The sequence below is a fragment of the Triturus cristatus genome, chromosome 7 (assembly GCF_964204655.1).
Source record: "Triturus cristatus chromosome 7, aTriCri1.1, whole genome shotgun sequence".
In the NCBI taxonomy this organism is placed as follows: domain Eukaryota; kingdom Metazoa; phylum Chordata; class Amphibia; order Caudata; family Salamandridae; genus Triturus; species Triturus cristatus.
In genome coordinates this window covers 1043201359-1043217425 of record NC_140590.1, presented here as the reverse complement: position 1 = coordinate 1043217425, position 16067 = coordinate 1043201359, and the positions used below count along the sequence as shown (strand labels likewise).

The 16067-nt window shown below is 46.6% G+C and overlaps 1 protein-coding gene across 1 annotated transcript in view; it reads left to right on the top strand.

Annotated features, from left to right (window-relative positions):
- STK32A (serine/threonine kinase 32A) overlaps positions 1-16067 on the top strand; it is a 636628-nt gene that overhangs the window by 98168 nt on the left and 522393 nt on the right. Inside the window, exon 3 of the mRNA XM_085618100.1 lies at positions 10892-10947. Coding sequence (XP_085474226.1) covers positions 10892-10947 — 56 coding nt within the window. The remainder of the gene's footprint in view (positions 1-10891; positions 10948-16067) is intronic.

The following is a 16067-nucleotide window of genomic DNA, read 5'->3' as shown; positions in this document are numbered from 1 at the left end:
CTTCTTGCAATCCGCTCTCACGGAAGTGACAGCGACGAGTGATAGGCTCATTCTCTTGGGGGGGATCTAAATCTTGTTTTTGACAACGTACGCGATAGATCTTGCCAACGTACACATCAAACGGGGGCTCGAAGATTTGTGGCGTAGCTTTCACCCGCAGGACCGGGAGTTTTCCTATTACTCGCATGCGCATAAAACATACGCACGGCTGGATTATCTTCTAGCGTCGTCCGCAGTTAGAGAAATCGCAGTGGCTGTTGAGATGGGGGCGATCTCGCTCTCAGACCATGCTCCGGTTTATGTCGCGTTGTCTCTGCCGCCGATGGTACAGCCGGATAGAGTATGGCGTCTTCGAGACTCACTGCTGCACCGGGAGGAGGTGCTGCGGCAGATCACCGGGACGATCAAGGATTTTCTCACGCATAATGACAACACTGCCACGACCCTTGCGACGCAATGGGCGGCATTGAAAGCGGTTCTCAGGGGGGAATTTATTGCTATAGCGGCTGCCGACAACTCTGAGCGGCGGCGAAAGTGGGAAGAACTCACACAAAAAACCAAGGAGCTGGAACAAATGCATCAGAGGACAGGTGCCCCCAGGACGTGGCGGCAACTGAGGGCCATCCGGCAGCAGCTGACGGCTCTTGATCAGGATAGAGCGGAATACGCTGCTCTCCGTTTAAAACACGCTTACTATACGGGGGTGATAGGTGCGGACGCTTACTCGCACACAAACTTCGGGAGGTCCGGAGACGCCAGGGGGTGCTTGAGATTCGCCGGGAGAATGGCACGAGAGTCACAGACGACAGGGACATAGCACAATCGTTCCGAGCTTACTATGCAGCCCTATACGACTGTTCGGGGTCTGCAGCGGACAACGGGCGGCCTTTCTGGATTCCGTCGAGCTCCCCACTCTGACCGGGGTCCAGGCAGACCAGCTGGACAGAGACATACGCCCTGAGGAGGTGATTGCGGCTATCTCCCGGTTGAAGCTGGCGAAGGCCCCAGGGCCCGATGGCTTCACCGCCATTTTCTATAAGAGATTCTGTCCTTTCCTGACGCCCCTTCTTACCCGGCTCTTCAATTCCTTCTCGGTCATGGGAGCGATCCCCCCCGGACCTCTTGCGGGCTCACATAGCGGTGATTCCCAAGCCGGGGAAAGACCGGACTCGTTGTGGAGCATTCCGCCCCATCTCCCTGTTGAATGTTGATCTTAAACTCTATTAGGGGATCCTGGCTAGTCGATTAGCGCCTTACATGCCAAACCTAATCGACCCGGATCAGGCGGGGTTCATCCCAGAACGGCAAGCCCCAGACAACACGAAACGTGTCATGCACTTGGTCGAGAAGGCCTCTTGCACGACGGGAGAATATATGTTCCTCGCGATCGACGCCGAAAAAGCGTTTGATCGGGTCCACTGGCCTTACCTGGAGCAGGTGTTGCTGCGGATGGGGTTGGGGGAGAGATTCCGCACCCACATCTTCAACTGCTATAAATTCCCGTCAGCCATGGTCCGAGTCAACGGACACACGTCCGCTAGCTTCCCCATCATGCGGGGCACGAGGCAGGGGTGTCCGCTGTCGCCGCTGCTTTTCGCTGCATACATGGAACCCCTGGCTCAGAAAATCAGGCAAAATCTGGGAATCTCCGGGATTAAGTTCGGGGGATATACCCATACCATCAGCCTATATGCAGATGATGTGTTACTCTCTCTATCAAACCCTCGGGAGGCGCTACCAGCGTGTATGGCGGATTTGGACGCCTTCGCACAGGTGGCGGGGTTCAAGGTTTATGCGGACAAATCAATGGCGCTGGACCTTTCGTTGACCCCCTCCATGCGGCAGTACTTAGAAGGTTCGCTCCCCTTTCAGTGGGCAAAGGACTCGATTCCCTACCTGGGGATTCAGTTGGCCTCTACGCTCTCCCGGGTGGTGACCCTCAATTATGCTGCTCTGCGCCAGAAGATTCGCAGAGAGCTTGGGCAGTGGAAATACTATCCCCTCTCGTGGATGGGCAAAATTGCGGCGGTCAAAATGACCATCCTGCCGCAGATCCTTTATCTTTTCCGCACCATACCCCTGTACCCGCCTGTGGGCTGGATCCAGCAGACGCAGTCGGAGTTGGCCCAGTTCATTTGGAATGGACGGAAGCCCCGCATGAAGAGACGACTGTCCACTCTGACTCCCGAGAGCGGGGGACTTGGGATCCCGGATCTCCAACTTTATTTTCAAGCCTCGCAACTACGCTACCTAGTGGAGTGGAGTCGCTGGGAGTCGGAAAAGCACTGGCTGTTTCAGGATCAGGCGGTAGCAGCTAGACCTTTGCAGGAAATTCCCTTCCTGCGGAGACACCACAGGCCCCCCAACCTCTATGCCTCCCATATTACTCGCGTCCCTCTGGAGATCTGGGATCGCACTAATGTGGCTCACGAGCTTACCACCTTCCCTTCCCCGCTTACCCCTATGTTGGACAATCCAGATTTTTCCCCTGGTATGGATTCGGCGGCCTTTCATAGATGAAGCTGGCAGGTTGCCGCTTCTTATATCATATGTACGACGCTGAGGGGGTGCGCCCGTTCCAGCAATTCAGGCAGGACTATGGATTGCCGGAGGTGGAACGCATTCGATATCTTCAGGTCCGACACTGGGCGCTGGACGGGAGGGTCTGACCGTGGGCAGACAGGCGACTCTCTCCGTACGAGCGGTGGTTAATAACGCGCTCTTCCGACAAGCAATTGATCACTGACCTCTACAGAACACTCCATAGGCGATTCACACACACATACAATGCAGGAAGAATGCGCTGGGAGAGGGAGCTAGGTAGATCTTTGACTCACGAGGAGTGGGAGGGCATATACTACAGGGCCCGGCACTCCGCGTACCATATGGGACTCACAGATACACTTACAAAAGTGGCGACCTATTGGTATTACACTCCAGAACGCCTACATACGATGGATAAGAAGAGGGAGGCGTATTGTTGGAGGGGTTGTGGGCAGATAGGCACCCTGACTCATTTACTTTGGGATTGCGAGGGAGTTCGGGCGTACTGGACTCAGGTGCTTGATGAAATAGACAAGCATTTTGACACTGCGATCCCGCGCTTTCTGGCATATGTATTGCTAGGTCTCCCGAACCCTCTGACATACCCACTTAAGTCACGCAGAGGTAGGCTAATGGCCATAGCGCTGGGTTCAGCGACGCAGAACATACTTACTCATTGGCGCTCCCACACCTCACCGACTTTCACGGGCTGGTTGTATCGCTTGTGGCATGTCCTGGGCATGGAGAAACTCACATTGACACTGTCCGGGGAGGGATCCAAGTACGGAGAATTGTGGAAACCCTTCCTGTCACTGTTGGCCACCGAGTTTAGGGAAGCTACATGCCCCCGCTACCTCCGCTTACTGAGACTATCTGAGACACAGAAAGAAGGGTGACGTCAGGGCGCTGCTGGAATTAAGAGAGATTGGGTTTGACAGACGCGAAACAGAGGGAGGGAAGGGGGGGCGTGGGTGGGGGGGGGGTTTCACCCCCTTACTTTTGTTTCATAGCGCCCTATTGGAGAACTCTATGGCATTCCCACATTGGTTGTAGCCTGTCCCAGTGTGCAATACAGAACTGAGAGACTTACACATCAACCTGACACTGAACAGGGCGCTATTCTTTCCTTTGGTTGACGTTTTTTCTTCTGTGTATTTTTGAAATGCCAATAAAAGATTTAAACATAAAGATGCAAAAGGGTGCACATAAATATATTAAAGAGAAATGTAAGAATCAAGGAGACATACTTCACTAAGCTCTTCCAATAACGTGGTCCAAAATCAGATGTGAAACTATGACTCATTGTCACAGGTTATCATTCTAGTTTATTTACCGAATCATTGCATTGTGGGTATGGTAGTCTTGATTCACTTTAGTTCAGACATGTCCAGAAATGCACTTGGTGGCTCTGAATTTTAACCGAAAAACCCATGACTGCAGAAGCAGTGTTCTGGTAACATAGAGCCACCTGGTCACCCCGTACCTGAAATGTCTGAATTTGGATTGGTTTGGAAACTTCGAGTGCAGCTAAACGGTACAAGGAGTATTAATTTGTGTTACCATGTGGGTCCAAGGCCCCCGTTACTAGTCCGGTGGAGTGGTATCCATGGGTAAATACTGCTCTTCCGCACTGTGGTTTCCTCGTGTACCCGCACCCGGGATTACTGGGTGCTCAAAAACTGGTACCTGTGTTTTTAACCTGTTGCATGGGGCAGGGACTCAGGACTGAGGCACAGACTGGTACTCACCAGACTCTCTAAAAACACACAACTGAAGTATACAATAATGTACCCTTTTTTACAAGGACCTACCGTCCCCAGAAGACACCTGACTCCCTGTCTCACACCCCTTGCAACCCTCTGCTCCATAGCTGACAAATTCCCAGGTCCATGCGTGACATCAGTCCAGATTTTTGTTTGCATTCTAGAACTAGTATTCCTGGGTTTAGACTGACGAGCGTCGACTATAAGTCGCAAATTACAAAGAAACAAACTAGACAGGTGCAGTTTGTCACACATGGAAGTGGGAAGCTTGGCAGAGGTGCTTCTCTGGTTTACTATTAGTTCAGAGCATGTGAAAATTGTGTCTAGGTTTATCTCTGGGACTAGGGATAACCATAAGGAAAAGGATATTGTGTTCCCAGTCCAACACGGTTTCCCTATTCCAAGGACCAACATTCATGATGGACATTGCTTAGGTCTGGCAATACCATCCAAAATTGTTATTTTCGGGTCCCATATCTCAGCGACCAAAATACTTCCATCTCATTATCATAGCCCATGTCACAAGGGTGCCTCACTTCTAACCCATGTCGTCCATTTACCACATGATTGAATACTTCCATTTATATATAGTCTTCACGCAGTACTGTCTTAAAGCATGGATAATCTGGGCAGTTGTCCGGGGGCCCCAATAGCATAGGGGCCCCACGCAGACCAGAATTTAACACTAATTTTCAGTTAAACATTTTTATTCCTGTGAGTGGTTGCGTTGGCAGGGCCCAGTGCACTGTTTTGCCCAGTGGCCTATAATGCTGTTAAGAAGGCCCTGTCTTCACATTGTTCACATATTGTGGCTGAAAAGTAAAAACAAAGATTAGTCAATGGACAGCCAAAGTCTGTAAAACTTCTGTCCCCACGTTAGAAAGTCTATAGTAACACCAAGGGGCACCCTTCAGTAAGGCCAAATGCTCAGTGGAATATCTGCAAGCTGAACATACTCAATGTACAGCACTACAGGAGCTAGTCAATCGTTCACACAGGCCAACTCTACTCTACACCACTCTACTCCACTGTACTCTACTCCTCTCCATTTCACGACACTCTATGATACTCTATGCTACTCCACTCTACTCCACACCACTCCACTCCTTTCTACTCCACTACTCCCTAGGCCACTTTACGACACTCCACTCTGACACTCTATACCACTCTTCAACACTTGATGCCACTCCACTCTACTACACTCCACTTTACTCCAAGCTCTGCCACCCTACTCCAGACATTTTACTCCACTCTACAGCTCTCCACTGTACGCCACTCTACTCTACTCCACTTTACAACACTTTAATCCACTCTAAGGCACTTTATTCCACTCTTAAAAAGTGTACTCCACTGTACACTATGCCACTATCTGCCCCTCCACTCTACGCCACTCTACTCCACTCTACGCCGCTCTTCTTTGCTCTTCTCTATGACACTTCTTTCTACACTATGCCACTTCATTCTACAAAACACAACTTTAATCTATGCCCCTCCACTCTATGCCTGTCCACTCTATGCCTCTCCACTCTACCACCCTCCACTCTACGGCATTCCATTCTATGGCACTGCACACCCCTTGACGTCATGACACGTCACTCTACAACACTCTATGCCCCTCCAATCTACAACCTTTCATTCTACGACATTCCATTCTATGGCACTTCACACTCTTCCACTTCCTGACACACCACTCTACGCCCCTCCACTCTAGGTTACTTTATTCCACTCCATTCTACACTTTTCACTCTACGCCCGTCCACTCATTGCCACTCTCCGACACTTCATGGCACTCTACAACACTCCACACCACTCTAAGCCGCTCCACTCTATGCCTCTGTACTACACTCTATGCCACTATGACGCTCTTCGCCATTCCAATCCACAACACTCCACTCTACTCCATGACACTCCATTCTACTTCATGACACTCCATGACTTGACACTCTTCTCCACTTTATGCGACTCCATTCAGTGCCACTCCACTCCAATCCACTCTCCTCTGCACCACTAACTTTTAGCCATGCTGAACACCAGCCACCCTGGTGTACCACGTGGCTAAAAACACACTTCTAAAGCCAATAGCTCTTGCATAGGCGAGACCTATTGGCTTTGCCAATTCTTGTGTTATTTAACAGCAGCAGTGAGGGTGCCAAATTTCTTTCCGCCCAGGGCGCCACCCTGGTAAAGACCGACTCTGGGTAACGCTTGTATTACCATTGTGACACCTATCAGGAAGATTCGCACCCTTTTTTTTACAGCTGTATTATTCCTGCCACGCACCCTTACCACCGCGCGCGCTCGAGGGGTACCCAGGCGGGGGTTGCTGGACACAGGGAGGGAAGGTGCAGCCAGGATCAGTGTCTTCACGCCGGTCATTGTGAATCCACTCAAGGGCCAGGAGCAGTGCCCTCGTGCTCCGTGCGTAATTGACTTCAGTGATAAGCAGTCCGGGCGCCGGGCCGTCTACTTACGCCGTGTAATTGACTGGAAATGAAGCCATGGGCCGGAGTGTATTAGCCACAGAGAGACAGCCTCTGCCAATCAAGTTGTGACTGACACTTCTAAGGTCACAATAATTAAGGGCGGCGCGCTATCTGCAGTCCACTGGCATACTGATTTCGCTGACCGGCCCATCTCGGGAATGGATTTTAATACCCGTGAAATGGTTGCATGCCAGCTAGGCATTTTTCCTTTATTGGCTGTCCCTCGGGCGACATCATTATATGCTTTCTAAACAAATAGTGACCTTGCTGTTGCAGATTACAGGGGCTTCACGGAGTTATCGCCCTCCTTCCACGCTGTCGTCCCCTCTCTTTACATCCTTCTCTCTGCCAGTGTAAACCAGCCTGAAGTGCTTGTGTGATCAGTTTTGTTAATGCAGTCGTAGTTTTAGTTGAATCTGCAAAGCAATTTAGTGGATTAAAAGTTGAATGTAGGCCTGAAAAACTGTTAACCCATAGGCCCGTCAAGTACTGACTGGCGGCCTTGTCATGTCATTATAACTGACAGTGTAGTCCTTTTGTAGCCCTATGACGGCTTGAGAGCACTATAGGGCATCATAAAATTAAAGAAATGATACTGGAGAGGGAATGGAAGAGAAGGGAAGGAAGTATGCTGTTATGTTGCTTGTTAGAAGCACACAGAGTGAGTTCATATGGTGTGTATAGTAGAAAGATCAAAGTGACAGAGGAAAAGGTCAAAGGTGAGGGATGAGCGAGTAAAAATTCACGAATTAGCAATATTTTTGGTGAAAGATGAGGTGAATTCTTTCAATAGGGGTATGACTTTGATCTGAACTCCTTTGCTCTTTTATGCTGCTGTTGTCTTCATTTCTCTCTCCCTCATCTTTCCTCCTGTGTCTCTCCGCATTTTTTCCTTTCCACTACCCTTGTCTCTTCCGCCATATTTCGTTATCTGCCGTGCTCCCTCTCCAACAGCATGCACTTCGATTCACCTAACTCCAGTGTAGTGAACTTACCTTTCCGACTCTTTTCGACCCCCGCCTCCTCAAAAACATCACATTGTTGAACCCTTACCTCAGTATTAATCCCACAACAGCTTCCTTTTGCCGGTGAGGGAAACTTCACAACATAAAGGGAAGTTCTTTTCTGTTCCTGTTGCTATTTGCATGGACCCGTGATCTACAACAGTGCCAGGGGTGGCACCTTCTACCCTTGATGACCGCTAATTTGCCCCCTTTTCCGGTAAGATACAAACTTAAGGCCTAAATTTAGAGTTCCGGTCTAACTTTAAACCTTTGTGAATGAGGCCCACGGTGCTTGTGCGCTATGCTCAGCAAGGAACAGAGAATGACTGTTCATGGGCAAGAGGAGAAGTTAGATTGCTTATGACCTCCCCCTTTTAGATATTTCCTAAACAGCCAGTTGTTCTAGGACAATCTTCTTGCCATTTCTCAAGCAGCTAGGTGTTCTGGGCGCTATGAGATTCTGGGATTGAAGGGATCTGCACCTCTAAAGACCTCAAATACATGTCAGGACCTTTGATTGTTCAGTGTTCACGTGATATCCTGGCAGTGCCTTCTAGCCCCCACTTGCTTCACACAAGTGTAGAGTCAACTCGGGTGGCCTAGGTCATCTGCCTATTACGGATTTGTTCATCAGGTAGGAATACTTTTTCAGGTCTCCTTTGGTTGATTGGAGCTGGATTTGATTAGTTCCAGAATCGTCCTCATGGCTTGCTGGCTTTGAAATAACTGAAAGCAACAAAGTTCAGTGCGCTAGAGCAGGGTTCTCCAAAGTTGGTCCTGGAGGGCCAGATCCATGCTAGAGTTTTAGCATATCCCCTTTTAGTTAAATGTAGTTGTCTTAAACATCTGGCATGGATCCGGCCCACCAGGACTGACTTTGGAGAAACCTGAATTAGAGGGTAAAAATACATGGTCTGTGAAAAAAAATATGTGGAGTGGCAAAAATGTTTACTGGCTTTGTCCGTCTGCGTGAAGGTAAAGCTGTTGTAGAGCTTGCCAGACATTCACCATGAACAAGGCTCCACACCACACCCACTGCTACATTGCCAAGCAGTATCTTCTTCCAAAACTCCCTTTATTTCTCTGCGATGAGAGCTCCTCTTTATTAGCCTACTTCATCTGATACGGCGTTTTATAGGTTTGCATCCGGTGGAATGGGAGCAAAACCACGCATAGAGCACTAGGCTGCAGGGCAATGGAAAGAGAAGGTAGGAATGTAGGTGGCCAGTGGTTACTTGCACCCATTGTCATGGTAACCCATAGCCAGGTGGTGTAATCAAGGGATCCAGCAACACAGAAGTGAAATGCAGGATGGGAGAGTGACGATTACAGATGTGAAGGGATGCTAATGTTGACATTAGGTATACTTCTAGGATTGACACAGGGAACGGGAGGATTTGTTCTCTGTGCGTGATGTATATGCTTGGGGCTGAGGAACACAAAACCGTAGGGACCTTCTTTCTGACGTTGTGGTCCCTAGGATCAATGTGGAGGTGTCAGACGTTATCTATTTGAGGACCTTGTGCTCTGTGTTTTGGTCATTTGTGGTCTGCATGAATCAGTGGTCGCCATATCAGTATGTTTAGGGACTTGTCGGGATTCTCGGAGGCTTATGATGGTCTTTTGTGGACTATGTGAATTTCATTCGACAATGCAGCACGACATTTCATGGTATAGTGTTCATAGTGCCCTCAGGCCACTTCACGATGCGGGAAGGGCACAGAAGAGGAAGTAAGGAGGAAAGAAAGAAATGTCCCTGACCTTTCTGCATAAGGACAAGCCCTGAAGAAAAAGTCCTAAGAATATTTTTGTTCACAGTTGAATACTTTGTGGGGACTTTTTACCAGCCTTACATCTTTTTATGAGGCAGACTAACAATGTCACATTTCTATGTTTGTGTACTAAAAATAAAGCAGAGTGTAAAATTGTGCTTGTTTGTCTGCATTTTTTAGGAGTTTTCGTATAATTTTGATTATTTTCGATTAAACACCGTGAATAGTAGAATGACATGCAATAGAAGTGTTTTTTAAGCAGCTGACCAAGAACAGCTCATTAGAAATTTGGCCGATTCTACGTCATGTAGAGTTAGTCCTTCGAGAAGTCAATGGGATTCAAATCAATTGGAAGAAAAAAAGTATTTTGACTTAAGATGAATAAACAAATGTGTTGCAACTGATATTTGTTTCAATAGGACAATGAAAACATGTCTGAGAATATCTAGGGTTCAAGGGGCATCATATGGATGGGAGGAGCTTACAAAAAGAGTACTAGTGATAAAGCACGTGATGTGGGTAGGTGCAGAGCGTATAGCTCCACATGTCGAGATGCATAGACGGTCCGCCACACATGGTGGTATGACAGGCCTATACCATCTTTTTCCATTGTGGCCATACCTGTTGTTTTTACCTTTCAGACTTTCAGCAAAGACTCCATTTGCTCTGGGTTAGGCTATTTTAAGACCTTCCATTCTGCTTGAAGTGGAAGAAGAGCAAAAGCTGTCCTGGAGCAGCTGTGATGTTTGCAATCTACAGAAGAGGTTTTATACATCTCTGCAGCACTTTATCATCTGAGGGTGCCCTGTTTCTAGAGGAGTATGAAATAGTAAATAGTTTTTGTCCAACATTTCACATTAGTTCACATACTATTTGAAATATCACGACATGTTGTTGCTGGTAGCATGAAAATTGAATGTGAGGGCGTACCTCCTGAATTTCATACGAATTTGTGGGCATAGCAATACAGCTTTGTCCAGGTCTAGCTGTTACCCACCAAGTCATTTTTTTTTATCAACACTGAGGATTTTTCATTAATACACAGGACTTCTCTTGCTGTTCTCTCACACAAAAAAGTCTGCATAGTTTTCTATCCAACAGCAGAACCATATTATATATGACGGTCACATGCAGCAGAAATGAGAGAGCGGGTTATGTTTGCACTTCTGTTGCACTCAGAATATCATTCAATAAATGAAGAAACAAGGACTATGTGTGTAAAATCTTTAATGCATGTAAATATGGCCATCTATGTACGATGCCTCCTAGTGCAGCAGTTTCCTTCAAACGTTATTTTGATTGAATTTCCCCTCTATTTCTTGCAGTCAGTTTCAACCATTTTGAAATTTTGCGAGCCATTGGAAAAGGAAGTTTTGGAAAGGTATGGTTTAATTTCCAATTTTAAAATGATTATAACCCACCTTGAAAACTGCTGAAATCATTATTTACATATTATCAAAATGCTTTGCTGTGTTTAGTATTTGCTACATTGTATTAACTTGAGAAGTGGAGAATTGAGCAGTTATGAAAACAAATAATTTCTGTGGTTTGTGAATAAATAAAAACTATGCTAGATGTAAGAAAATAAGTAAACCAAATTCATTTGCTGGTAGTCCAGATTATTCAGATAACACGCGTGGTGATATGAACAATTGTGTAGCTGGAAGCATTTCACTAAAGCTAATCAGAGTAGTATACAATTACATTTTTTTTCATGAAGCACCTCCTCCCACAGTTTCTCCTCTTGAAGCCCTGTAGATAGCTGTCCTTACTATCATCCCGTTTATAGGCACTCAAGTTGCCATCCTCACAAGGAAGGACTTAAGACTCAGTTGACCTTGTTAAGATTTGACCTTGTGACCTGCAATCCAAAATATGTATCAGTGAAAGGCCTTTTACCTAGAGAGTCATCATGCGCTGTTCGGTTGATTTGGGTTAAATGACAGGTCAACTTTTAATGAATATTTACCTGAGGATTTTAACAATTCAGATATCTGATTTGCAGAATGACTTTGTGTCAACCTAAAAGAAACTGAATAATGAATATTGGCACTTGCCTCATGCTAATATGAGATTCGCTGGGTTAGGTTGCACAGTCCACTTTAGGCTGCTGGGGCCTGTCGTTCTGGATGGGAGGAAAGCAGAAGAGTGGCCACAAAATTAACATACCCCACTTTCAAACACCCTCAGTTTTCAAATCCTTCTTCGCGTTTCTCTGACGGTGGTTTTGAGAGATGTGCATTGGGCTGGTTAGCAGTGCTCCGGCTCCTCAAGGCTCGGGCGTGCATTCCAGGCCACAAAAACACAACACAGCAAGTGATCGCACGGTCCCCTGCTCCCGCTACACCGTCACAGGAAGAGACTGATTGTCCGAGAGGCGCCCCTCATGAATGGATGAAGTCATAAGCATTTAGCCAGATCTAAACAGTGTTTACAAACAAGCATGTGCAAGTCCAGGAGACTGGCACTTATAAAGTTGAGAACTATTGGCTGCCACACCCCCATTGGCCCGGAGACAGGGGGAAGACCAACGACTCTTGCTTGCCCTCATTGCGGCAGCATCATCGTTACGCACCGGGGTGTGCTGCTTAACCTGCTGCGAACTCCCGCAGCACGGGACGCGCGTGGGCGGGCCCGTCTGCGGCCAGATGAGGCTGGGCTGGGCCGGGCCATCCTCCTGAGTTTTGCCCTTGGAACCAGCAGACCTGACACCTGGACATCGTATGGTTTGAGGTCAGTGCTTTAATCCCCTCCACACATTTGCGCCACTGAGCCCTTTTTTATTTTCTCCCTTCTTGACCTGTGTGGTTCATTATAAGGCCCACCTAACTGCTGGTCCCCTGCTGACATTTTGCAACATAAGCAGTGACCCCACATATTCTACGCACAGCAAACAAGCAGAACATTCAAGCAGAACAATGGGGAAGCGAACCTGTGCTGATAAGAAGCAAGTGACACTTCCGCAACCCACGCCCAAAGCCCATTCCACTTCTATTGACAGGATGCTACAGAGGGCAATAGGAGTGGTGGCTACTGAAATTGAACTGACTGAAAGACGGCTATCGCTGACTCCGAATTCAGACTTTCCCCTGACAGAATTGGATGCCACATACGCTCCAGTAACCCTGGCTAGTGATCCCCCAAGGTCCATCCAGAGGGCTGTGTAACCACAGATGAACTACTTAACGCTGATTTGCATCTGGGGGCTGCCCCACCACGCCCGTGAAAAAAGGAAGACCTAAGCCATCTGTGAGATCAGGGGTAAAATGGAAGAAGGGTGCTGAAGAAATAATGGTCACCAGTGACACTGGGGAGGGAGGAACACCTAGTTGCCTAATGATAGACAACGAACACCCAACATGGGTCACAAATGTAGTGGCGGACTTACAAGCTCAAGTTAGGACCATTGTGAAGGATGAGCTTAAATTGTTGATAGTAACGGTCAATAAGTTGGCATTTCTGTTTGAGGCTCGGGTAGGCAATCGAGGGGTACCAACTGGGGGGAATGAGAATGTTAGTGGTCAGAAATCACAGGCTGCATCCAGCACTAACAGGGTTGACTCCCCACTTGTATGGAAAAGAACCGCTGTTATTGCCCCAAATCCAGCTAACCAGTGTTCCACAAATGTAAATAGGGCTAATTTAATCCCCCCCACCAGTACATGAAAACGGGCAATGACAGGAGGGCAGACAACGGGAGGGGGAAGGATCCGCTCGACCCCATATGTTATTGTTTTAACAGGTGTACCAGAGTTTGTGAGGGGGCATATTGAATCACATCAGGAATTAAAAAACAAATGCATGTTTTGTCTAGCCAAACAGAGGCAATTTTCTTGCAAGGATGCAGGCATGATCCTCCTATCACATAGAGTTGGCTGGGTGGGCTGGAGACCAAAAGATGAACAGGGGGACTGTATTGTGATCAACTTTAGAAACCCATTGGCTGCCCGAGCAATCTTAAGCAGAGACGACCTCAGATAGGAGGAGGCCATAACGGCCCTTTCGCTGGGCTTTTTTTACCCTCCAGGGAGACCCCCACAAACTAGATGGCAGAATGGTTGGGAGGGTGGAATGTTGAATCAGATCTATCAACCTGTTAATTTAGACAACGAACGACCCAGGCAGCTACTTTTTAACATACCAACAACGAATAGATATGGGGTCTTAGAGGAAGTGGATTGACTCGCACCTGAAAGATGTTGGTTAGAGGATTCCCATCTTCAGAGAGAGCAACATGGGAGAACTCTTCACCTAGGGGAGGCCCCCGAACAGAGTACACCATCTAGGTGGGGGGAGACCTGCAGGAAGTTCTGTGGCAACAAAATGGAAGAAATTGATAGGCACAACAAGGCCACAACAACTAAACCACCTTTAAATGTATCCAACGAGATTGTCCAGATGTCAGATTTGAGTACAGTCGAGGCCTTATACTCACCATCCCCCATACCCACTATCACAGGTAGCCTTTTGGACCCACCAAGGCTGCAGGTTCTATCTTGGAATTTAGCTGGACTAGTTGCTAAAATGGATAATCCTGAATGGGGGGTATTCATCGAGCAACACAAGGTCTGACCTGTGGGCCCGGTAGTAGAAATCTACAAGGCACAAGCTAGAGGTGCTGAAATTTGGGGCCACTGTCTCCTTGACAGTCTAGTAAAAGTTGAGAACACCTTTGCCAGGCAATTATTTGGTCTCCCTTGTAGCTCCCCCCTCATACCGCTTCTATTAGACCTTGGGGTCAGATCAATCGCAGAAGAAGCTGCCCTTAGACCACTTCTATTTTGGCGACGTTTGTGGGTCATCCCACAACTGGCTGAGTATAGGGAAGAACTGAAAGAGGTGTTGAGTATATTAGGGTCGGGGAAACTATCATGGCTGGCTTTTATCCGGGACATCTTTCTGACTATGGGAAGGGGTAACCCAGAAGTAACTTGTCCTATAGTATCATGGAAGGAATTGAAGGAAAGCTACTGGGAGAACAAAATGGCCCACCTCCAGGGGAGCTCCACAACAGGTAAGCTTACCACAGTGTTTTTAGAAATCAAAGAACAGTACAGATTAGAGCCCGTACTGGATGACATTATACCGGCTTCTGCAAGGAAGCTATATCTGCAGTTTAGGCATGGGGTACTGCCACTGCGTGCTTTCACAAACAAATGGGCGGGTTCACAAACTTTGGGCTGGCTGGCCTGTAATAACGCAGCAGAGACAGAATATCATGTGGTTTTTTTTCTGCCCAGGATATAAGAGGGTGAGAAAACGATGGCTGATTCAGTTATGCAGAAACCTGGGAACCAGCCACTGCCTAGAGGCTTTTAGGATATTGAAATATGATACGTGCCTCCCTGTAGCATTTTCAGTAGCAGGCTTTTTATTCTACATGTGATGTACACGCAGAGCATTTTTGAAGTCGACCCCCATAGACTCTGGTTAATCTTTGTTATATATTTTTAAACATACTCTTGGTGTCTTCTTACATGTATGTAATATTTATGAATTTTATGAGCTCTTTTTTTATCATATTACTGATGTATAGTTGGCTTGATGAATTGTGCACAAGTGGCAAAGACCGCCAACAAGTTGAAAGGTGGCTCTCGAGCTTGGGCGCATGCTCATATTTACAGTTTTTAATTGATAGACACAAGCACTTTACAAAAAGCTACTGTAATGGATGCCCAGTGGGCTAGAGCCTGGGCTTATTATGCCCGGCATTGTAAATTCCACATATACTGCACATGCACTTTAATTAAGTTAGTGGGATTGGACTGACTGTAATATAGATTGTCTGTATGTTACATCTACGTGTTATACATGCATTGCCACATGAAGAATGGATATCCTCTCATGGTTTCATTTTTTAATCGAATGAAATGTATGTTGCTGTATATATACTTTTATGGTCAAATTGGCCGAAATAATGTTTTTTATATACATTGAGATAAAAATACATATTTTGATTCAATAACTTGAATGTTGCAAATTAACTTAAATTGTTTTTACTGATTCCGTACATTTTTAGTTTGTCTTTCACTACATGCATATTCCTTTTTTTAAAATCATGTTTATTAATTTTCAAAATTATTCCCACAGATCCACGGACATTTAAGGTTGTACATGTATTCCTGCGGCATTTTGTGGAAGGTGTGCATTGCTTATGCTGTTTATCTAAGCTATGCTCTGATATTGATGTCTTTAGGGAATTCTGCGTTCACAGATCAATATTGCAACATAACAATAAACTTTATGGCAACTGCTCTACATGCATATTTCTAATGAAACGAATGTTAAACCAAAACATTCGAGAGAGTTTTATCAATCTCAAACAAACGTACATTAATCAGGTTTGGAGCCTGGAAAACAGTATATAAAAGGGGTTGTACTGAGTGGGACTCTTTTTCATTTAAATTCACAATTTTATTCCAATATCTAAATCTATCCGGTGTAAAGTTATTCACTTTGGTTCTATGTATGTCTCTGAAGGGCAGATTTAGTTTATGTTTA